Below are 25634 nucleotides of genomic sequence, written 5' to 3'. Positions count from 1 at the left end.
TTTATTTATACATATATATATTTGGGTAGCTCACACAGTTGCCTGCCAAAAAGGCTTGAAAATGAAGCATGGATTGCATATTTGAGATGAGTGATGGGTGGGATTTTTGGAAAGTTAGGGGAAAAGCATATACATGGATTTAATGCAAAAGATAGTGAGTGTTAGGTCTGAGTATCATGTGCTTTGCTAGTGAAAAAAGAGGAAAAGGAAAAGGCATTCTAGGTTAATTTTCAAGAAATAAATAAATAAATAAATATGAAAAATGAGATTCATCCACTTGCAAAAATCTAATTCAGAATACGAGCATATGCCTGTGTTTTTTTTCCTTTCTTTTTTTTTTTTTTTTTCTGGGTTTGTTTATATATATATATATAGACACACACACACACACACGTATAATTGGATTAGTAAAAAGTGGTGAAGCATCTACCCCATAGAGCAAAAAGGTTCAATATTCAAACTCTTCAATTGATCCTTTTATTTATTTTTTTTTTTAAAGGATAAAATGGATTTTGTGCAATAGACATCTCATATATATTTCTAAGTTGTATGGTTTTTAAATCTAGTAATGTTTGGCAAATTAATTAAAAATATATATAATTTTTCTCAATTTATATTTATAATCGATATAAACATAAATAAATAATATATACATGTGTATATTTGGAGTACACTATTTATTGAATTAATTCGATACCTATTATTTATTTTTTTATATAATTTTATAGTCTTTGGAATAACTCCATTTGTAAGAGAAGTTTAATATAATACTAATGAATTGAGTGATCAAACAATCAGTATGTTACCTTTTAATCAAATATTAGCATATGTTTTTAATCAAAAATGACATTCACGGATCAGAATAACATTCACTAAATTAATGATAATTTTTATGGTAAAAAATGACTTGAACTTGATATCTTTTATTTAGTGATAACTTTCGTAGTACAAAAGATTCGAACTCGATACTCTTATTGTACAAGACATGAGAAGATCAACCAGATCATTAAGTGATTAGTTATTAGGGAAAAATTATTATTTCGTCCCTGATGTTTGTCATAATTATTTAAGTAGTCCCCGACATTTATACATATATTTATAATATCCCTGAGGTTTGCCACAGTCATATTATGTTTGTCATAATTATTTAAGTAGTCTCCGACATTTATATATATATTTATAACATCCCTGAGGTTTGCCACCGTCATATTAATTGGTCATTCCGTAAAAAAAATATATATTTTCTGTTAATTTTGAGAAGAAAAGACGAAATTATCCTTTGGAAAAATAATTATTTCGTCCTTGAGGTTTATTAAGTAGTCCCCGACATTTATACATGCTGAGATTTTTTGGACGGAAGGACCAAGTAATATGACGAAAGTAACCTTAAGGACGTTATAAATATTTGTATAAATGGCGAAGACTACTTAAATAATTATGGCAAACCTCAGCGACGAAATAATTATTTTTTCTTTTAGTTTTGTTGGTGATCTGGTTATGGAGATGATACTTGACAGAGACACGGTGGTGGCAATGAAGACCGCGTTGGGTTGAGAAAAATGATTAAAATTTGAGTTTTAGGTATTTTAGAGGAAAAGAATTTATAATAATCTCAATAAAAACTTATAAAGGATAATTTCATCTTTTCCGCTCAAAATTGACGGAAGTAAACCTCAAGGACGTTATAAATATTTGTATAAATATTGGGGACTACTTAATAATTATGGCAAACCTCAGGGACGAATTAATTATTTTTCCAAAGGATAATTTCGTCTTTTCCTCTCAAAATTAACGGAAAAAATGTATTTTTTTGACGAAAGGACCAATTAATATGACGGTGGCAAACCTCGAGGACGTTATAAATATATGTATAAATGTTGAGGACTACTTAAATAATTATGGCAAACCTCAGGTACGAAATAATAATTTTCCCTTAGTTATTATCACATGCTTTTCATTAAAATCATCTCAGAAACTAAATTGAATTTAATTAATAGATTTAGACCAAGTTGTAATTCCATTAAGACTTTGAGTGCATGTAATTATAATCAAAACACAAACTCACAAATATTGCCATTTTCAAAAAAAAAAAAAAAAAAAAAAAAAAAGGTAATATGGAGTATGGGATATGGATGGCTTTTTCTTGTTTGTTTAAGGACTTTTCTGACAGCCATATTTTGCAGGCTCATTATGATGACCCCCTAAGGTACAGGTTCAGGTTCAATTATTCTTTCTTTGCTTTTTACAGAAATTGCAGTAGTACAAGACAACTAAATGAAACCCTACAGACAATGGCATCTAGTGGTTCATTGTTATGTTGCTTTCTCTTGTGTCTTATACGGAAACAAACCAACCCAAAGCTAAATTTCACAAGGCATAACCGATCAACAATGTCCAAATGGAGGAAAATGCAAGGATCTTTCTGTGAAACTGTTCAAAAAATGTCCTTGAAATGAAGCAACAGAAGCAAATTAACCCTGTTCAATGCTCCTAGACCTACTGCCAAGGACTCTGATAAACGTGGGTGATGACATTGTATCTGTCTTAACTAAAATATGCCAAAGGCCTTCTGAATCTGGACATTTCCACCCACTTTTGACAGTTTTAGCATATACTAGCTCATTAATGGAAATTTCTATTGCTAAAGGCAAAAGATACCATTCACATAATTGAGTTCATGCATATCTACTTTGAGATATTTTCTCATTCATCCATGCTGCTGAAATAGTCTCCTTAGGCAATACAAGACACAAGTTATGGATCAACCAAGCTAACCTACTCAAAGCTCCGCTTAGTAGAAGCTAGGAGCTTAGCTTAATAAAAGACTGCCTAAGCTTACGAATTTTTGTTCAAGATTATTTTTTTAGGCTTGTTTAATAAATGAACAAAAGTTAAAGCTACACAAAATATAGTTCAACTCATGTACACATCCATGATCTGGCGATCTTGACCAATAAGGAGAGAATACCTTGCAGGCAAAATAAGAAGCTAAGCAGCTGTGAGCCAATGAACTAGACCAAGCAATTCATCTCAGTATTATTATTAATGTCAATAAATCAGAACCAGTAGTTGCCAGCAAGAATTTGCTTCCTTATGATCCAGTTCCAACATTTGAATCCGAAAATTTTAGGTATAATTTCAGATATTTGTATCGCAATAAAAAACAAAGCAACAGAAATATATTGTCAATTGTTTGAACAAAGAAAAAGGGGTAATCATGAATGATGATGCTTTCAACTTAGAGATCTGCATTCTAATCCGACTTGATATACTTAACAGAAAACTGAAAGATAAATACAAGGAATAGAAAAACTAAAATGAATAGGACACTCACTCTCATGGGCTCACCCACACTTTGAAGCATGCCTGATCTTTACAATGGTATGCACTTCAAATCTGTTAACATATAACAGCAAATGCTAGTTAGGAATTACAATATTAACTACCGACTCTTTTTGCTGTTGGCATACCAGGTCAGGTACAAATGCTTGAAGGCTTCTTAATTCTATAATTTATGTTATTTTGTTATCCGTTCTTTCCAACCAGTATCTTGCATCATAGCCACAAATTCACTATAATCAATTCGTCCATCCTGAAACAACACAAAAGGTGCAAAATGTAAATCATATTAAATATGGTAAACTAATTCTGTACCTGAGACTAAATGGAAAAAAAAAATCACAATTGATATCAAGTAAGAAATTATTTATTACATTATCCTGATCAACTTCACGTATTATATCTTCCAGGCGAATATGACCTAAGCCGAATTGATCACAGGCCTGTTGTAGCTCATCTTGAGTGATGTACCCACTCCCATCTTTATCAAAGTATGAAAAGGCTGCATATAGATGATCCTCCTTCTCAATCTTGTTTAGATGAAGCATTGCTGCTATAAATTCACCATAGTCTATGGCCCCACTGTTGTCAATATCTGCCTGAAAATTTTTAAAAAGCAAAGCTTAATGAGAATCAAAATAACAAGGAAGAGAAAAAAATACGAATATTCTCACATATGGAACAATTACTTTGGTGATCATACTCGTAGTTGCCTTCATATGATTTATTTGGGTAGATAATTTCTTAGACAAGTGAACAAGAAGAAGCTAAGAACAGAGATTTGAGGCAGTTATAGCCCTCAAATACTCATCTAAGCTCCAACTTTTTCAAAGAAATAACTTCAATAGTTCTATAACAACATCTCAGCCTAGAAAACAGAGAATGATTGCTTCTAACCCAGCGAATGGTTTCCAACATAAATAAATAAATATAAAGAAAGATGTGATCATGATAATATGTATAATCCTACATTAAAGGTTCGAATCTCAATCTCAGACAAGCACTTACTGCTTGCATCAGCCCAAGAATTTCATTGTCCTTGAGACTAGCTCCCACTTTTTCCAAACCAATCTTTAGTTCCTCTAGAGTAATCTGTCCACTATTATCTGCATCTATCATCTTGAACATTTCTCTTAAGCCAGCAATTTCCTCTTCAGACAGGCTTTCAGCAATGATCTGTGCAGAAACAAATATGGCAGGTCATCCCCAAATAAACTAGGTGAAAGTATAGAACAGAGTCACCAAAGCAAATATTTAGTGAGGAACCTCTTTAACCAGCACAAGATGATAATAATTTTAATTCACTGATGTCTTTATGATATTTTGAAAAACCCTCCCAGCAGTTCAGACACAACAATGGAGGAAAAACAAGAGAAAATTACTCTATTGAAATGTGTGCTCTCAAAATTAATATTCTTTTGGCAGTCATTTCAAATGGAAGAGCAAACTTGACAACAGTTCAAATGACTACATTTCCACAATTTGAACGCCCAGCTTTTGATGGAAGAGATGTACTCACTCGGATGGCAATTCGCTTGAGCTTGGCCATGGCTGAGAATTGCTTCAAGCGACTTAGAACAGCGGAATCAAGAGGTTTATCTGGGGCAACACCTTCCACCTGAACCCAAGGGTGGCCTGCAAAAGAGCAAAAATAAAATCAATTGCTATACCTTATATCAGTCATCTGAAAACAGCTTATTAAAAACACACTCGACTCCTAAACCACTATGCAGCAAGCTGAATTGTTATGCCTTTACCAGTAGAAGACGGCATCACACAGACTTTTCATTTTCAGTAAAAGATACATACATATTAGAGTTTATCATCTATGTATTTTTGCTTTGCGCTTGAAACAAAAATGTTAAATTAACATATCCAAGAAATTTTTCAGAACTACAATCGTCCAGAACAGAATATTGCAATTCATTCACAAAAAAAAAAAAAAAAAAAAAAAAACATTAATCTAATGCTTTATCTGGTGATAACATTTTAAATATTGCAGCAGAATGCATACTCACAGAGAACTTCATGGGCCGTCAATCGTTTTTTAGGATCCCTCACAAGCATTCTTCTGACAAGATCTTTTGCACTTTCAGATATATTAGGCCATGGTTCTGATATGAAATCTAGTTCACCTTTTAAAACCTGTTCAAATATTCCTTGTTCCGTTTCTAATCCCAAATATTGCACAGCATACCCAGAAATTAGACAGCTGAAAATTGCCCGGAAACATTAAGAACAAATACAAAAAGCAGCAAAGCTGAAAAATCATGCATCTTACCATCCCAGAATGGGGGCACACCACTTAATAAAATATAAATGATGACACCAGCACTCCAAACATCACATTCTGGACCATAATGTTTCCGCAATACTTCTGGGGCTACATAATAAGGGCTCCCAACAACATCGGTAAATGTTTCACCTGACAAAGAAATAAACAGTTTCCTGTCATATATGCATAAAATGGATTCGCTCATATGAGGTAAGGGCAAAAGTGATACGATGCCGATTGCCTGCAAATAAGCACATTGTTGGAGAAACTGTACCAGATACAGGAAAATCTATAACTATGTTGGAGACATACTATACAAGCCATAATAGCATGAAATTGCGATACTTTCTTTTCAAATTTTACATTCCAGCATAGTCAAAGAGAGTCTTCATTTTTTCACACATATAAATTGAAAAAACAAATTGCAAGGGAACAATATGTTCTTGCAACCCCAGATCATAATGGTTCATCCACAATAACCTTCAGTAACTGAGTGATGTTTCTTGAACCAAAAACCAGCAGTTCATGTGGTCAAAATTTTGAAGGCCCGCCAACCATTATTAGGACTCTCTATCTGTTATCTGACCATTTACTATCTCATATGACCCCTATATAGATCTTTGACCTCTCACTCATTTCGTATGGATTAATTTTTTCTGCTCATAAATGGATTTCGGAGTTTGTCCAATTTTATGCATATCTCTAAAAAGTTACATAGCTTTATTAGAACATACACTACATTGTAGTCTCATATTATGTAACCTTTGGTAAATAAGAATGATGCTAGCTAAGAAAAGTGCTCAACCAAAGTTAGCCATCCAAGTGTATATGATCTTAAAATATTTCCAGAAAAGAAATCAATGAATTGGTCTAACCTCAAGAAAAAATAATTAAAACTGATATCCTACACTATTCTCCTTGACAATCTCCATGAAGGATGAGCATAGCATAAGGCGAAAAGGCAATTTTCATTAGGAATTGTAAAGTATGGTCCCACCATTTCATCCCAAAGGAAAAAGTCATCAGGCCTCAGAACAGCACTTAACAGGAGTTCTTAACCAGTATTGGATTATAAGCCTTCAGCCATTGAATATTTTTCTGGTTGAAAACACAGGTCGTGTCCAAGAACCTAGTTAACTGAATAAGCTAGAGTACAACCATTATTACATCTCTTTAAAGAATAAGAGAAATCTCATCCAGAGGCATTTAATAACTATTTACTTTTACAGGAAACTGGAAGAAAACTTTTGCAGAGACCTGAGACAAAATTGCTTTCTCAACTATAACGCTGTCCAATTCTTTGCTCACAAGATTGAAGAAAATAAGAGTTTAGGAAAGAAAGATCTAATGTCACTTGACAAACCTTGAACCACCAATAGCATTAGGATTCTGTTTCTAAAACTACTTGCCGATAGCCCTCTTCCCAAGCCATTATAGCCATTTAGAAAACTATAATAGCCCAAAAATTTAGCCATTGCTTAGGTATAGATGCAAACATGACTGGGAATTCATTTACTACTTTCTTATACCATCCTTATGTCTCCTCTTGCAGAAGCTTCTCAAGGATTCTTATGCAGTACCCTCCAGATTCAGCTTTATCCAAACACTGACCAGAGAGCTCCGACTAGTGTGGCACTTAGATGCCTAGTCTTGCACGTTAAAGATCTCAATTCCTCTTCGCATGCATTAGATATTAATAGAACATGCTCATGGGTTACCCATTTTGTATGATTCAAACCCGTGCTTTCTCTTCCTCTCCCTTGAACTCGAGAGGAAGAATGGAAAAACAAGAGAAAAAGAAGATATTATTTATTGGATATAATATCAAGATAGAAACTGTTTGTTTAGTTGACAATCTATGAGTGCAAGAACAAAAGTTTAACTACAGAATCGCATTACCTAACTACTATATAAATGATTAATCCGTCTCCACATAGCTACTAGATAATAACCCGTGCACTGCTGTAGACAATAATAATCATTATTATTTCACAAATATATTTATAGGAGCAAAAATAATATCAAATCTGGCAAGTTTATGTTTTGGAAAGTAATATCATTTATACTCTCACATGTTTAAAGGGAACAAAAATCATAGACACGAATATAATTAGCCATCCAAACCGAAAAGTTCACGCCAAATGCTTGATTTAACTCTTTATTAGCAAATTGCAGATAAAACTAAAATACTAACCCCATCCCCCCCCCCCCAAAAAAAAAAAAAAAAAAAAAAAAAAAAACAAAAAAATGGATTTGTTTTCCCCTAATGGCAGCTTTTTCTTATGTTTATTCTTGCATCTTTACAAACTTCATAAAATCAGTAAGCACAAATTTGTTCACAACATATGCACTGCCATTATAGGAATGTGTCTGTGTGTGTGTTCATAACAGTGTTACATTCATAACTTACAATTTCCCTACACAAAATAAATCATTAAAAAATTAAAAAGAAAAAAAAAAAACTTTCCTGTATGTGCAGAAATAAAAATGGAAATGTGATACTTACGAATTACCAGAACAAAATAGTGACTTTTCTCAAAAAAAAAAGAAAAAAAAAAAGAAAAGAAAAGAACAAAATAGTGACAGCTAAGGTACCTGGTCTGAAAAACACCGAGAGCCCAAAATCTATTGTTTTAAGTGGTGCTTCCTCTTTCTGACTAACAAATAGAAAATTCTCAGGCTTCAAGTCCCTGTGCATAACACCTAAAGAATGACATGCTTCCACAACACCAACTATTAACCTTGCTAGCTCAGCAGCTTTCCTCTCAGTATAATGCCCTCTCTGAATAATTCTATCAAAAAGTTCTCCACCCGCACAAAGTTCCATAACAACATGAACTGCAACAGCATCCTCATAGGCATCCAAAATTTTTATAACATTTGGGTGACCTTCCAAATGATGCATTATCTGAATCTCTCTCCTAACATCGTCCACATCCTCTTTTGAAGTCAACTTCCTCTTTGCAATAGATTTGCAAGCATATTCATTACCGGTAGCCTTCTCAATACAAAGAAATGTTGTCCCAAATTGACCTTGTCCAAGCTTTCTCCCCAAACTATAAATCTCCTTCAAATTTCCAGTTTTTCTCCCTAAAACAGAATCCGCTTGAAGCCCAGCACTTGAAACTCTCTTAAAATTACTGGGTTTCTTATGTTTTGGTTCCTCCTCTGGCTTATTATTATTGATTGCCACATCCCTCATGTCTGGCTTCATTGATTTTTCGTGGTCTATCACTTTAGGTGGTGTCTCATTAGTAATCTTAACCGTTTCAGGTGGGGTATTTTGAATTGCATCGTGATTTGAATTTGATCCACCCTTAGAACTTCCAGAATCTTTTGATTCTCCACCTTTGCTGCTATCTTCTTCTTTAGGAGGTGGTAACCTATCTTCTGGTGGCCGGGTGCGAAAAACAGCTGCAGAAACTGATTGTATGAATCCATTACTGCCAAGATTTGGTCCTACACATGTATTCCCCATCAAAAACAAGCCCAAATTCAAGTCCTTATTAGCTTCCGTTACTCCAAATTATCCAAATTGGTCTCTATTGATCCCATTAATGGAAACAAAAAAAATTGGCAATTTGGTCCCAAACAACAACAAAAATTGTTTGGAAACCTTAATTGCTCCTCTTTTCCGTTAAATGCACTTTCTAAATCAATGAAAAATTGCTCAATGATGATCAAAATTAAAAAGAAAAAAGAATCAGAGATTGGCATATAACAACGATAATCTGTGATGAATCTGGATTTTCAAAACGAATATCTATAAACATACAAAGAATTGAAATCCAATCTGATAAATTTACAGAAATCTCGCTTTACACAAAGAAATCAATAATCAAAAGTAGCCTGTAAATGGAATAATCATCAATTTAGAAAGAGAAATAATATAAAAACTTATAAATTTTGAATTAATTATTGGTTGAAGAAAAGAGAAAGAAAGTAAAGCGAAATGACTTATCGTGAAAGAGAAGGTGAGTTAGATAGATGAAAAGCATTGGAATTTTCTCGTTCAAAAATGGAGACGCCATTTCTGTATACCTGATCAAAGAAGGAAGAAAGAGAGAGAGAGGCTCATATTATTTTTTATTTTTCTTTTTTAATAATGAATTATTAATTTTCATGATACAATTAATTAAAACCATGAAATTAAATTCAGGAAAATATAATTAAAACCATGAAAATTCGTATTAATGCATGGATCTATGCATGGGAGATTAGGAGTAATGTTAATTACTCCATACTTATTAGCTTAATTAATTATTCATGGAAATGATAAGCTACACGCTAGTCGATGAACTCACCGTACGTCCGCCTATTTGTTCGTACTTGATAGGTACTACTAAGATCTTATTTTTCTTGGGTAAATATAAGTTTTCTTTTGTTTTTGTTGAAAGGTAATCAAAGTTCATTCAAAATTCTAAACAGTAGTAATTTGTTGTTTTTTAAATATATAGACATTTTTTAAAACATGTATATATTTTTAAGGGTTTTTTTATAATTAATATCAATTATTTTGGTTTAATATTTTTTTAAATAGGTTTAATATTTATTTTAACGCTATGCAATGTATAAGTTTTAATGGAAGGAAATATTTTATTTTTGAGTAAAAAAAATTTTTTTTTATTAAGTAAATTTTGAAATAACATTACTCTTATATTAGGAAAGGATTAGGGGCAATTTGACAATTATCATGCAATACATATTTGAAAAGGAAATATATAAATAACTTAATTATGCACTAACACATTTCATCTTTCTATAAGGATAAAAAAAAGATTAAAATACATTAATTTTTTTAAAATATATGATAGAATGTTTAAATTATCATTCTTAAAATTAAAAGCCTTCCATTTAATTTTATTATAAAGCACTTAGTAGATATGAGTAAAAAAAAAAAAAAAAAGATTAATACATTATCAAAATCCGAAATGAGCACTTAAAATATAATAAAATAACATCTATTTATTTATTTTTAAACTAGTGTATTTATTGCTATTAAAATAGAACAGAAAAAATATTAATTATGCCCAAATGAATTCACACTAAAATTGTATTTTTAACGATCTACGTGTTCGGTCACATATGTATAGACTCACTTTGCTTTAAGTAAAATTTTGATATTTTAATATATTCATTTGACTATACTAATTGTTTTTCAATTTTATAAATAATTTATAGAGATTAATGTCATTGAAACAAGTGGCGGCAAATCTCAGCCAAAAACAAACAAATACTCAGAAAAAATAAACCAAAATGGAGACCAGTTCAAAGCAGACCAAACACATCACCAAACCTGCCCATTTCAAACCAAAAGTAAATATCGGAAAGTAAATATCCAATTTTTTTATGAGCTTTTGAATTGGATTGAATTAGGAATGATTTAAATAATAGTCCGATCGAGCCAAAAGTAAATATCGGAAACCGTCTAAATCACCCAAAACCAAAGAAAATCGGGTAAAATCTATAGCTAAATCGGACCGGACCATAATTAGACCGACTCAACCTTTTTAGCCTATCAGAGCAGGAGAGAGAAAACAAAAATTTTCATCTTCTTTCTCCTTCACCGATCGGCAACAGCTCTCCCTCCATCTCTTTAATTTTCCGGCCAAAACTCCACGGAATCCGGCAAGTGAGGACTCTATGATGATCTACGCTTCGTAACGATTTAGATTCGAGCATCGGTTTGCGTTGTTCGAGCTTCGTTCGCGAGATATCAAGGTCGAAAGGTTGCGCACCGCTGCGATTCCGTTTTTCGGCGACACACGCCGTTTCCAGCAAACCCAAGGCCCGAGGTTAGTACCAAACGGCTCCCCTCCTCTTCCTCTTTGATTTGATGGCTTTCTTGCCGGTTTTTATGGCCGGAATCGGAAGACCCAACAAAGGCCGGCCGAAACCTTTCCGGCCGAATTCCGGCCAAATGGTCCACACCCGTGTTAAATTGACCAAATGCTATTGATCCTCTCATCATAACGAACAAGTCGACATATCGTTTGCAATTTTTCGGTGCAGTTGGATTCTCCGACCAAATGCGCACGGCAGCCGGAGGCGGCTGTTTGGTGACATGCCGGCGATGATCCGGAGACAGAATCTTCTCCTCTTCATGCTGATTCCGAATATGCAACCCGGTTTTTAATTGGTAAGCCGATTCATGATAAATTTCAAAATGTTCACTCGTTTAGCCGAAAGTTTCTGATATAGCTTACTGTTACCTGAAAAATTATATGTATGATCAAATGGTTTGATTAGGAGATGAATAATAGTACCATCTAACATTTTGTGACTAGATGGGTGTAAGACTTAATTAAGTATAATCACACATTAAATTGATATTAGCTAAATGAAATAATTTGAATTGATTAGATTAAATGAAATTATATGGGGTTGGGGATAAATAAATATATGAACATTAAATAATATTTAAACCAAGTAATTGTTGTACCTTTGTAAGTAAAGAACTATCATATATGTTTACATATTGTGATGTATTGTTGATAAAGTTTATATAGTGAATAAGTAAGGAAACTGATTGATGAAGTAATGTTGGAGGAAGGGACGTTGTTGAGATTATTTTGCTTGAGGATGGGCTGAGCTGATTGTTGATATATGAATATATGCATGTTGATATTGAGATGTAGAAAATTTGAAATAGGTGTTTTGTCCAATTTTAGGGGGAACGATGCGGAATTTTTGGCAAAACGATTATAAGTAATCAGGTTAACTTTGTCAATTGTAAGTACCATGACGATATGAAGTTAGAAAAGATAAATAAATATAAGGAATGTAGAACTAGTCAAACATCTAAAGAGCTAAGACAGTCGAACCAAAATATAGAACTTAGGATTAGCTTAAATTAACAAGTGAAAGTAACTATTTAGAATTTAACTTAATGAAAAGGACTATTACCTATAATTTCTTTCTTTTGTCCTTAAGGATTTTGAGAGAATCATCGACATCTAGTGAAGGATCGAGTAAAGAATTAGTGAGTAGCCGAAAGCAAGTAAGCTGTGAGTAGTGTTAGATAATTTGATTGTCTATACATGTGCATCCATGCATATACAATTATATGATTTCATGCATACATTACATATAATGCATATATGCCATATTGAATTAAAGAGAAGATTAATAATAAATGAATAATGACATGTTATTATATGAATTGGTGAATTGTATTGTGTTGTGTTGGATGGCTTGGGATGAGGCAGGATTCCTAAGATGAAATGGCCAAGGGTACAGTCAGGTCGCTGGGGTTGGCGATTGCCTTGCAAGTGGTGGATACCAAACTGAATATTGGGTTTGCAAGAGGCACAGGTTAGAGCCCCTGTCAGGTCGCTGAACCTAATATGATAGATGTGTAAGAAGTTTGCAAGCGGTGGGGTTAGAGTCCCTGTCAGGTCACTGGACTTCTGATGCTATGGATGATACGGAGGATTCCTGCCGACTATGACCATCCATTGTATGATTAGCTGCTATTGGTTGATTATGTGTGATGTGCCAATGTATGGACGGAAGTGTGCTCATAAGATAGAATTTTATAGCTAGAACTCCTCATTTCGCATGACTGTGTGTGGGGAGAGAGAGTTATCTACCTCTACTGACCGAGTTGAGGTGCTCACCCCTTTCTCAATTATTTTTTTTTCCATGTTGCAAACTTAACCTTATAGCCAGCTGTTGTGCTATTTAAAGATTGAGGAGCTTGAGGTTAATTGAAGTATTTACAGTCTCACTATATAGGTAACTAGTTCCGCGATTGACTTATATGTATATATTGGAAATTTTTGTTAATAATTGTAATCATAGTCTAATATTTATGTTATGTAACAATGAGGGTCCAGTATGATATTTATATGAATTATTTATTGAAATGAGATGGGCCGGTGAGCCTGGAATGAGTTGAGGTGATGATTGCAATGTGTCTGAGACCAATTATGTAAACAAGATTGTATATGTTTGACATTTCAGGTCTACTGTGGGTCTTGGCAGCCTTAAGTCCATTTAGGTTCTAATGTCGATCCAGCTTAAGATGACAGATCGTGAAAGGTTTCGACTTTATTTCCTCGAATATGAGATCTAATAGTGTTATTAGTAACTCATTTATTAAAATTAATTACATGGTTTTGATTGAGTTTTCAAGTTGCAGCCTCTTGTTTGAACAATTGGCACTTGGTAGATTGATTTCATTTCATCGAAGAAGCAATACAAATACATATATCCAAAGAGAAGAGGCACTGCCATCCCATCATAGGATTTTCTTAGCCGGACAATAGCTTAGCTTATCCTTGAATTGGTTACCATTCCTTCTTCCCCAGCCACTGGAGGATGAAATGGTCATTTGCATATGTACAGTGTATATCATCCTGCGCTATGCGATCCCAAGTCCGGTTTGATGCATAAATTCACTTTTGTATTTAGAAAACACTTTAATTTATAAAACTATATCTATTAAATATTTTAATTTATAAAAATTATTCTATTAAAAATTTAAATTTATAAAATTAGATCGATTAAATACTTATTCGATGGTTAAAAAATATGAAAAATTATTGTTTAAAAAATTATATTAAACACATATTAAGTAAATATTTTGCACATAAATATCATAAACACCCAAAAACTATTATTACTAATATGAAGAGAGTTATAATGTTAAATTCATAAGTTTAGAGATATAAGGTTTCTCTTAAAATTTGAAGTGCCTCAAAGTCTGGTGTATCATAAATTTAAGGTCTCTATAAAATTTAAAGTGCCTTAAAACCTGGGGGACAACAAATTTTTTTCTTTGTTATACAAAGCATGCATTTAGCATATTAAAATTTTCCAAAAAATAAGCATTATATCAAATTTCAGATAGACATTCGATTCAAATGATCAAATATCCAAATAGAAACATTGCATAATATTAAAATTGGAGATTGAAGAGTCATTGAATGATATAAGTTTTGTGGAATTTTTGTAAAAAATTTCATATATTTACTACAATTTTGTTTCCTGATATTTAATTTTTTATTGAATTTATAATTTTTTTTATAACAGAAAAATTTAAATTTCTAAAAGAAATTTTATAAAGTTTTTCAAGCTAAGGGTCAACTACCAATTTTGCTATTTTTTTTGTTTAAAATCTTATTTACTTATTGTTCGTTGTAAATTTTAAGCTTAAGTAAAGATTATTAAAATTTAAGTGATATGTAGATAATATATTTTCTTTCATCTTAAATGTTGAATTAATAATCTTATTATCACACTCCCAAATCCGCCTTGTCAATCGAAGGGTCCAGTTCGCTTTTAATTTTCCACGCGTCACAATCTCATGGCCAGTGCACACACTCATGTCTAGAAGCGCCTATTTAACGGCCGTTGGTCCCCTTTCTATGAGGTTGTGACCGTTAATGTCAAACGCTAACGTCGTCAATTACAGGAGGGAAATTAAAAGCACGAAAACCTTCAAAACAAAAAATTGGAATTCGCTCATTTTACTGCAACTCATCAACTCCCTCTCTTTCTCTTCCGCTTGCTGCAAACTGATTTTTCTCTAAACCCTTAATCTAGGGCAAATCGAGGGAAAACCCCAGATTTGGGATCGCTTTGCAAGATTCTCTTGGGTGATTTTTGATGCTGTTCTCGGTGAGATTTTCCTTCAAAAAGGTAAGGTACTAGTCTTTAAATGTTCGATTATGAGTTAATTTGGTAACTGTTTGTCCTTTGTTAATCTTTGCCCAAATCTATGTTTCTACACTGCTCTTATTTTGGTTCATTCTTTATCGATGCTTTAAATGAAAATCAAATAAGAAATGGACGCTATTAGCATATTATGCTCTTTCGGTTTACAAAGTGCTCATTTTTGGAGCTTGAATCCTCAAATTTATTGGGGATACTGTTTTCTTCGAAGTTTTTGGTGTTTGGCTCTTGACGAATAGCAGAAGTTTGAGCATTAGTAGCTTATATTGTACTTGATGGTGTGCTTTTTTTTTTTTTTTTTTTTTTTTTTTTTTTTTTTTGTTGTTGTTAAATTAAAGTTTCAATATGTTTTCCCTTGAAACTCGCAATAATCAATTGTAAATGAAAGCTAAAACATAGAGCATTGCTTGATAATGAATTTGACAGTAATAGTTTTATGATAAAAAAATGGGGGTTGGTTTCTTGGCGGTGGTTTTTCTCTATCTCCTACCTTACCTTGATTCTGATTGCTATGTATATTAATTCCAAATACCCAATAGATGAGCTTGATTGGTGCTATTTCTGGATTCTTTTGAAAACTAGCATGTTAGTTATCTACAACTTTTGTTTTTTCCTGTGGTTCGAAACTTAAGTTATATTTAACTACAGTTGTGCTTACTGAACAATGCTTGATGCAGTTATAAGTAACAAGTAGATTGGCGAAGGAGAGAGGTAACTGCATTTGGGAGAGCTTTTATGGCAAAGGTGGCTAAACCTGGTTCTGTAGCTTCCAATTCTCTTCAAATTGGCGGGGCTACTCTAAATGTTGCTCCAATGGTCAAAAGGAAGACTCCATCAGAACTGAGAGTGAGTTTTGACCGTATGATCTTTTTTACTCCATGTTTTTGCAGAAACACACGTACAAATACAAGTAAAAAAAAAAGAGAGAAGAATTGAATGTAGATTTTGCTTTACCCATCAGCAATAATTGAAGGATGGATTTCCCTTTTTTCCCCTTTTCTAGATAATTAAGATCCATATATCAAATAGGAATTGAAAGCACTCTACATTGGCTTAATGCTTCCAAAGAAATAGCCCTTAATGTATTCAGTTCAAAATTTCTCTCTAGAATCTTTCCAAATCCATGAAATAGAGAAAATCCTCATTTTTCTGTTGCACTTGTTGGCATACAGGGAGAGCAATTGAAGAGAACGAATATTGTAGAGAATGTAGATGAATCTCCAGTCCCTTTGCCTGGTTCAGTGAAGTGAGTTCCTTCTCTAATCTCTTCCCTTCCCCTCCTTTTATTTTAGTGGATAATGTCCTGACACATTCTTTCTAATGACCCAGTAACATTATTGATAATGGACTTAAGAAACCAGATTTACCAAGGAATGCTCGATACATTGACACCCGTATGGATGAAGTATATCCTGTAAAAAAATTCAGGCTCAGGGTGCTTTCTGTGAAGGAAAATGCTAAGGTTGTTACATTTTCAATTCTGGTTTTCTGATTCTAATGTAGTGAATATATATTTGGATGCCGTTTGTCATAGATATTTGTTTGGTATACTTCTAACTGAAAACAGGAAAACAAATCAACTGAACAAACCAATAGCATGAAGAATATATCATTTCTTTCAAATTTGGCTGCCAAGAGACAACTCTTGTGGTATGCTTTCTAGCACAATATATGATACTAGAATGAGTGAACTCTCATTTTTCTCACTGATCCTACTTTACTTCTCCTTGCAGTCCAGAGAATTCTGCTGCTCCCTGTATGGTTTCCAAGGAGGGTAAGTTGCAATCTCAACAACCAATAGGAAGATGTACTCAAAGTATATTCCGAAGCGTTGCTGAACTTTCATCAAATGGTGAAAGATCATCTGGTGTGGCTCTTTGTGATATGGTATATTTTAAACTTTCTTTCTAGTTGTTCCTTCTGATTACTTTAATTATGTGCATGCGCTAAGTAAGTATTACCTATTTCTGCAGGATAAAGCGTTGAAAGGACTGGTTGCCCATGAACCTCCTCCCAATTCTGGTTTAACTGCTGACTGTTCTGCAAATTTTGGCAATCATACACCAATTCATTCTGGCAATTTCTGCTCTGAGTGCCTTGTGCCAGGCCAAAAGGCTCCTCTTGATTTTACTTTGAAAACAAAAATGCGAGTAGCATCCTATTGCTCGGTGAATTGGTTAGTGTGTTATTATATCTGAAAGCTGTTATTTCCTTCATTAGTTTGTCTGGTGTCTGTTTTTTGAGATAAGATAGAATCTAGTCAATTTTCCCGGTTAGTCTATTTCTTGCTACATGTGTGTTAAAAACGCGGTGAATCAAGTAATTTTCCCGTTTACAATGCTTAGTTATCAATGGTCTGATGAAATGTTCATGTGAGTGCGAAATCTTTTATTTTTGATGTCTAGGAAGGGTTAAAAAATGTTTTTGGAATTGTACATGGTTATTTATAGAATGATCATTGTGTGATTTTTGAATGACTTCTTTAGCCTATTTATATGTTTCAGAAGTTCCATATTCACAACTGAATATACACAAACTTAAAATTCCTTGTTCAGAAGTGTGCAGTACCTCTTTAATGAGTTGATATTGCAAGTTATTATTGTTATTTAATTAACATCTTTTTTTGCAATTTGCAGGATCCATAGGTCAATTATGTGCAGTGCCTATAATGGCATGCCACAGTTCACATCCCAACTTGATGGTCCTGAGAATGGTGGCAGCTCAGGGTGGGCATCAACTTCCCAGATTCTTAGTTCTAGAGCATTGCATTCATGGGTTTATCCACAGTCTATTCTACCTCCTTCTGTCATATCAGTATTAAGCTCACAAGCAGCGGAGGGAGGTCTGTGAAATAATAAAAAAAGAAAAATACTTGGATTTATCTATTCCTTTCTTCTTTATTTTTTTTGAAGTGTTTGCTTTTCACTCAATGGAAATAGATTTTTTAACAAAACGGCAGCTGGGATGGGAGGATTCATTTCGGAGCCTTTATTACATGCTTCGGAAGAACATTTGCAATATTTTTTATGGTAATTCAATTTGCTTATTCTATTTAAATTGTTTCTACATTTGTAGCCTCTGCTAAATTCTGGTTTTCCTTGCATGAGTGTAAAAACGCACACAAAATAAGCAGGCCTTATATTGATCTATCTAACCATCTGCAACTTTAAGCAATATGCTATTTTAAGAATTAGTGGATGAAGTGTGTTTATTATTGTATCATCTCATCCGGTCTCCTTACCTCCTTTTCACTTCTATTGTATGTGTGGGTTTGATTTGCTTTTTTATATAATACAGAAGAAGATGATTAAAACATGTAATTTGTGCAAGACTTTCATCTGTGTAGGATCTTATACTTCTCCCTGTTTCTTCAGCTAATCAATGGTACTTTTCTTTATTTTTTGAACCATATGCTAACATGCCAGTATCTTGACTTTTTGCAGTATGTACTTCACATTTTGTAGCAATGTTCATCAGTACAAGTGGTTCAGGAAGCACCAAACATTTTTGCAATGCTTACATCTCTAGGTCAACAAGAGGTCTGAGATCATTGCTGAGAGAGCATGTAAGAAGTTCCTATTCATACATTCAATTTCTTCCAAGTAGCTGTGAGTTAACACTAGATGGATTTGTTTAATCTTTATCATATCATGCTTCTGGCTTAAGCAACTGATTTTCGCTAGATATAAATTTTTTTTTTTATTAATTCTTTTTTTTGTTTAAATTTGAAATTGTAAATGATTCTTAATGTTGGCATTGGCCCTTGTAAAATTTTGTTCACTTAATGCGACTGTGCACAGTAGAATTTTGTTAAAGGTAGTGAAGTGGAAATTCTCTCCAGTAAGTTTGAGCATCCAATCACTTGGCGGAAGATACTGAATTCCTTGGGGATTGTTTTCTGTGATTAGTTATAGGTTCACAGTTCAAACAAAAGATTGATATTTTTTTGGGGGTTCGATTTGTCCATGTAGTTAGATGATAATTGTTTTCACAAGTTCTTCTGGGTCTCTGGCTGCAATTTGATGGTCAGAAATAGAATGTGTTAAGGCTAGCCTAACTGGAAAGCTCTATCCTTATGACTTACACGCATCATCTTTACAAAATGAAATCTTGGCTTACATTGTGGTTTCTCCATCAAACTTCTGGTTAATTTGGGCTTCTTGCCAGGTCTGGAATCAATGCCTTACCTTTCATGTGCATTGCATTCTTTGTTTATAATATGGTAACTAATTGCAGTATCTGTTTTTGGGAAGTGGAGGGTATTTCCTATAGCAATGAAGTTGATGAACAAAATATATAAATTGCAACACAATATACTGAAAATTTTTAGCCTTAGATGTTTTATTGATTTGATATTTCTGTAATTGCCTTCGCTTGTTTCCAAAGGGTTCCTTTCTAGTTTCCAGAGAGGTACTGCTATCTAAGAAAGAACGACGAGAATTGAAGCCCCAAAGAGCCTGTTTTAAATTAAGATTTTACGTCATGCAGCTGTACTTTTGATAAAAACATATTCATTTCATTTCTTGTGTTTTCTACCAGTTTATGTAACAGTAATGTGACACTTTCAATTGGTTGGCTCAGGATGTTTGTTTCTCCATGCCACTTTGCCACTCTAAAGTAGAGCAAGCAACAGCTGAAGATCTAGTTGAGCTCTCAGAGATTGAGAAGCAAAATCTGGGCCAGGTTGGTTATAACTTTTCACGTTTGGTCATCTTGTCACTTGGCTCAACTGGACCATTTAGATACCTTCTTTAATTGCAATTAGTCTTTGGAAGTTATTGGATCCAATCTCCAATATTTTCCTGGAGTCCATTAATTGAAAGTTTTATCCAGTATCAAGGTTAACTGAAAATTATATTTGTGTCTGATTCCAAGGTTTGGTAATATGAGGCAATCATACGTGCTAAACCCTCAACTTTTTGATGAAATCACCTAGAGCAGATTTCTATATAAACTGCCCTTACCAAGATCCTTTAGCATGAGTTTTCTTCTTATTCTTTGTACTTTATAACTGATTGTTTTTCACTGAAAATAATGCAGACTCGACGACCAACCTCCTTATCTGATGTTGATAGTAGCTCAGAATCTCTGCTAGCTTTCTATGGAAATAAAAATGTACATGCATTATATGATTTTTTGTTAAATTACAGGTATGAATGGAGTTAAAGTTTGAACTAAATATTATTTGTTTATCTGTTTGATAGGGAAAACTAATCATACACTTATTTTGAATAATCACATGACCATATTTCACTTGTGGCTGGGCTCAGATCTTCCTTGACTTTTTTGTCTGGTGTGGATGTTCCTGTATTGTACTCGCCTGTTCCATTTCAAAATGCTGCTCTTTCTGCTCCAGAGGTGAGTGTTGCAACCCTAAGCACAAATTTTATTTAATTTGAAATTTGTTGCTTAATTATTAAATTATATCTATATTAGAAAATATCGGTTTGATGTTGACACCAATGCAATTTTGTGCCTTTTCCCTTTAGGATATCGGAGGGAAATCCTCCCCTGTAGAAATGTTGATCCTCTCAAAAAAAGTCATTTGTCTTTCTCTCATATTAATTTCAAAAATGTGCTTCTTTATCTTTAAGAACTAGTCTTGTTTCACAGATAAGATGTGTGGAGATGAAAAGAGTTGATGAAATTGGCACTTCTAAAGTATCTGAAATTAAAGACGGTGAACAAATGCAAGGTTCACCTTCTGGTTTCTGCTCTAGCATTGAAATTAAGGATGCATACATTCCATCATGGATTATTTGCCGTGTATGTGCACTAATGGGATCTGAAGGAAAGAGCTTTGAGGCAAGGTATGATAAATTGTTTGAAATCTAGGATCTCAGCTTAATTAGATATAGGGGGTAATTGAGCCAAGTGATATAGTGCATTGCTGAGCTCAACTCAATGGACATGAGTTTGATCGAGCACTAATTTTCATATTTGAATACTTGAAACATTTCAGGTCAGTTTGGCTTGATTGCTAACAAAATTAATTTTTTAAATTAATATTAAAATTGAGTGTCTCAAGTTCGTAAATAATTTTCAATGTTTTATATAATATCAAGTATATTGAAAATTATTTTTTATAAATTAAATACTTATGCTCATGAGTCACTCAAGTCGGGTTCAGATCAACTTGACTAGAAATGAACCAAGTTCAAATACTTTGTCAAATAAGTTATTCATTTATACTCTTAATTGGAAACTCATTCCTTGTGCTTTGGTGTTGTGTTATCCAGCTTTGTAACTGAGCATACCTCAATTGGCTTGAATATTGCTCTTCAGACAGTGAATGAGAAGTCTGATTCCACAGCTGCAGCAAGCCAAGGCTTGCAACAAAGCAGCAACTCTTTTGGCATTCCAGAAGCTACAGTTTCTCCTTGCTTGGATTCAGGTTTCTTAAAAGCCTTGAAGTACAACAATGGATATTATACGGCTTCTCTCTCTGCCGTCTGATACCGTGATGGTTTTTGCAACTTTGAACTAATTAGTTGTTTCTTCACCTGTAATCTATCTTATATGATTAACAGTTGCTAACCGGTGTGAGAGTCCATAAAACTGACATTTTTTCATAGGGGAAGGGGGGACTTTGTTTTGCTAGTTTAATTGTGCTTGTTGCCCCCTTTTTTTTTTAAGTAACAATAACATTTGATGATTTTTAGTGAGTTAATCACACTATAATTATAAAAGTTTGGAGACATAATTTTGACCTAACAATTCTGAAAACTTGTAACATGTACTACTCTTCATAGTTGAGCACATAAATGTGCACATGAAACAGAATGAAGAAGGTGAATACATACATAATTTTTAGTGCCATATCAGTATCAAATAAGTGTCGCATTAAAGAAATTGTTCTTGGGTATTTTGTCAAACAATTTACAAGCGGACTTAGCAGTTATCTTTTTCAAATCGATGCTGAATTACACATTACAACAAGATAAGCTGCAGTAAGCAAACCTTCAAAAAAGAAAACTGCAGTAAGCTAGAGGAGCAAAAATAATAATATATAGCATCAACAATGTAATATTTTAACAATCAGTAGTAAAACAATGAAAAATTTATGAACAAATCAATGGCAGAATTGTTTTGGATCATTCTGGTTAAGGAAGTTGGCCCTGGAGGAGGAAAAAGAAAGGGTGGGGGGAGGGGTGGGGGTGTGTTCCTTAGAAACAGAACTTAAAATTGCCAGCATGGGAATCTGTTACTGAGTCCCAGTAGGAGAGTTTTTTCTGTTGGGCTTTTTTCTCCTCTGCTTTCTGCACTAATTGATTGATGGTTTCAGGAAAGGCTGCTTCAATAGCGTTCTTAAACTTATCATGCAAATTAACGCGGTCAAGCGTCCCGGATACCAACTCGCTTGCATTCGGCCTCTTAAGAAACTCCAAAACATTAAGCAAATTTCTCCTGCAGCACAAAACACCATTTATATATTTAGGCTGGCCTTTGTTTCCTTTGGCCCAAAAAAACTTGGGATAAAAGCGAATGTGTGAGAAATACTCAATCAGAATACACTTGCAATTCAACATCACTAAAAATCCACAGGAAACTGCAGCTTGCAGTCCCTAATATGGCTTGCAACAAAAATAATACCAAGTCAAGCAAGTTTTGCCATATAATGCAGTAAACAGAATGTCATCATATTTATTGCTAATTTATGTAATAGATGTAATCAAGGATTTGCCACGACATCAATATAAATTAGAAATTAAATTATATATTTCATTGATTGCGAAATTCTGACTAGATAGGAACTACAAAAGGAGCTGGTAGGGAGAGAGAGAGAGAGAGAGAGGAACTATGAATCTATTGGAATTGAGGTCGAAACTGCTTTTGAAAAGTTTCATTTGTAGATGTTGGAAAAAATAGTTAGGGATGGCTATTCAACTGTTTTCAAACTTATATGACTATAATACGGAAATTCATTTAAAAACAAACTATAATTACCTCTAAAAAACATTTTTAACATAGTACTTTACTCAATAGCATCTGAAACATTAACACCAAACAGACTCTAAGTGGTCTCCCTAAGTTTCCTAGAAGATGAAACTCAAATAAAATAAACAAATAACAAACTACATTTTGCATTTCAGTAATGCAGGTCCCTATGTCTAAGACTTACAGCCAGCTTATCATTTTTATCCCAGCTCCAATCTATCTAAAACAAGTGATGAGAAATTGATCCAAGTCCTCTCGACAAGGATAGTCAATAAGAAAATTAAATGCCACCCATAAATTAAGAGCACATGATAGCAAAAAGAAATCTATCCAGGCATTAGAATATATTAATACAGATTAGTCATAAGCCTATATAACTAGACTGATTCTACGATCCAACTCTTAAGAGGTAGTTAGAAAATAAGATAAATGCATCTGAATCCTTAGCAACCGAACTGAGCCTACTTAGATCAGTTGGATGATAAATGGATCTGAATCCTTAGCAACCGAACTGAGCCTACTTAGATCAGTTGGATCTTTCACATACTTCTACATGCAAATTAAGTTGTTGAAAGCAATTTTAAATGGCAATAAGCTAAAGCAACCTCATGCTCTTAAAATATGATTTAATATCAGGGAGTTGTGAACCAATACTAGCTTATCATATGCATTGTCATTGATTTTCCCACTTCGTAGGCTGTGCTTACCATACTTTGGATTATTGAATACTGGGTATCCTCTGGCAAACAGTTAGAACTAATATTTTGGTTTAACTCTCATAAATTGTTGCTCCAGTTATTAACTTAAGAAACTTTAAGTGAGACCAATCTTAAATGGCACATCGATTCTAATAGAGCAAATCATGCTAAAACGTTTCTCAAGATTACTATGGAATCTACTTTTAGTGCTCTGATGAAATTCTTAAAGCTTATTTGTCAAAACTATCATAACAGAATGAACAGAAAAACACACCTGCTGACATAATTCTGAGTAATGGCAATGGATTCTTCTAAGTTGATCACTAAATGCCACCATCCATTGGGCACAAAAATCACTTCCCCGGCCTTACAGATGCACTCAATAGGTCTTCTCTTCCAACTTTTTGTTGCATCATAAAAGTTCATGAACCACTCAATTATGGAAACCGGACAAGCCACTTCTGCGCCATCCGGGCTTGGATGTACCCCTGGTGGTATAACATCAGGTGGAAACAAAATCCATTTCTTAGACCCCTTTATCACTGCATTCCAGGCAGATGTTGAATTAGGATCAATGTGGAATGATGAACCGGAACCTGCCGGGCCAATAATGATCCACCTATAATCTGGTCTCTCGTTGCCTAGAACACTAAACAAATCCTCCCTAAAATAAATTGGAACTTCATACTCTGAACCCAAAATGGGAACCTTTTCGGCAAACTTTGGGTCAAAAAGATACAATGGCCTTTCTTCCCTTACTTGATCCGCATATCTAAAATACTCCTCAAGCCTCATCGCTACTTGTCCAACTGCAAATTTGACATCACCACATTCCTGAAGTAAATAATCCCTATCCCATTTTGGCAGTGCAGCCCAATTATCCATACAACCTTCCAACAATACTGGTTTATTTGGTTCTTCAAAACTCAACACAAATTCCTCAATAGAAATACCCTTCTTTCTAACTATATTGTCTCTCTCAAGCCATTCAGGTTTCATTTCAAGATTAGCACATAACCAACTTTGGAAAAGATAATCAGAGTAAAAGTCTCTAACTTTCATATTTAATCTTCCCATGCCAGAAACATCAAATGAAGGATAAAATGCACCAATATAAGTGGATTTCCAGGATCCATTAAACAAAAATCCATCATTTAAATTATCCAATACAAGATTTCTCCACAAAGGCTCATGGTTAGCAAAAACATAAAAGGATTTACTCACAGCAGCCAAAATTCCCAAATGGTTCCCATCGAGAAGCCCTAAAATATCAAGAACTAGCTCATCAGTTAAAATTTGCAGATTACCTAAACCAGTATTTCTTGAGTTGATAGAGCCAGTATTCATGTACAGATTTCCTAATGGCTGGACCCCACAAGTGTGAGATGGAGCTGAGGATTTGAGACTAAACCCTTCTTCCGTCTCTTCTTCAACATCTTCTGTTTCCTGGTTATTTTGGTAAGCTGATTCTTGGTTTTGGGCCACGGGTTCTTGCTTTCTTCTTGAATGTTTTGCATTCTTGTTTCTGGGTTTAGCTTTAGACGTCAAATTTTTCTTTTTTAGGGTTTTAGACAACAAGTTTCTGTAGCGTAGCATTGTGGCATGTTCCTCCTCAGACAGGATCTGCCAACGGAGGCAATTAGCAAGAAGAGAAGGGTTTAACAAACCAGTTAGTTCATGCGTTTCGACTTTCGAGGACTTAGCAG

The 25634-nt window shown here is 33.9% G+C and overlaps 3 protein-coding genes and 1 long non-coding RNA gene across 5 annotated transcripts; 2 read left to right on the top strand and 2 right to left on the bottom strand.

The window, feature by feature from the left end:
- Positions 1-3157: 3157 nt before the first annotated feature.
- Positions 3158-9711, bottom strand: CPK20 (calcium-dependent protein kinase 20). Its single transcript, XM_012218868.4, has 7 exons — positions 8210-9711; positions 5621-5764; positions 5358-5510; positions 4859-4974; positions 4348-4515; positions 3714-3938; positions 3158-3592 (listed from the first exon to the last, which is right to left on the bottom strand). The coding sequence occupies exons 1-7, from the start codon at positions 9090-9092 to the stop codon at positions 3518-3520; spliced, it is 1764 nt and encodes a 587-aa protein (XP_012074258.1). The 5' UTR covers positions 9093-9711; the 3' UTR covers positions 3158-3517.
- Positions 9712-10954: 1243 nt separating this feature from the next.
- Positions 10955-13522, top strand: LOC105635770 (uncharacterized). Its single transcript, XR_001046932.4, has 3 exons — positions 10955-11409; positions 11627-11753; positions 12823-13522. It is a non-coding gene; the product is annotated as an uncharacterized LOC105635770 (long non-coding RNA).
- Positions 13523-15063: 1541 nt separating this feature from the next.
- On the top strand, positions 15064-22009 carry LOC105635769 (downstream neighbor of Son). 2 transcript variants are annotated; one of them, XM_012218865.4, is made up of 15 exons: positions 15064-15259; positions 15970-16138; positions 16465-16538; positions 16622-16754; positions 16860-16942; positions 17026-17179; positions 17266-17468; positions 17929-18134; positions 18232-18321; positions 18736-18857; positions 19874-19975; positions 20333-20442; positions 20563-20650; positions 20906-21102; positions 21532-22009. In XM_012218865.4, exons 2-15 carry the CDS (start codon positions 16028-16030, stop codon positions 21746-21748), a joined length of 1890 nt encoding a protein of 629 aa, XP_012074255.1. In that variant the 5' UTR covers positions 15064-15259; positions 15970-16027; the 3' UTR covers positions 21749-22009. The 2 variants fall into 2 exon arrangements, with proteins under 2 accessions (XP_012074255.1, XP_012074257.1); XM_012218867.4 differs by having other exon boundaries at positions 15064-15264.
- Positions 22010-22278: 269 nt separating this feature from the next.
- LOC105635768 (transferring glycosyl group transferase) lies at positions 22279-25610 on the bottom strand. The gene is made up of 2 exons (XM_012218864.4): positions 24203-25610; positions 22279-22699 (listed from the first exon to the last, which is right to left on the bottom strand). The coding sequence occupies exons 1-2, from the start codon at positions 25522-25524 to the stop codon at positions 22459-22461; spliced, it is 1563 nt and encodes a 520-aa protein (XP_012074254.1). The 5' UTR covers positions 25525-25610; the 3' UTR covers positions 22279-22458.
- Between the last annotated feature and the right edge of the window lie 24 nt (positions 25611-25634).

The sequence above is a fragment of the Jatropha curcas genome, chromosome 2 (assembly GCF_041381405.1).
Source record: "Jatropha curcas cultivar XTBG-Jc1 chromosome 2, XTBG_Jcur_1.0, whole genome shotgun sequence".
NCBI lineage: Eukaryota > Viridiplantae > Streptophyta > Magnoliopsida > Malpighiales > Euphorbiaceae > Jatropha > Jatropha curcas.
Note: the sequence above shows the minus strand (reverse complement) of the source record. Positions and strands in the feature narration are given on the sequence as shown.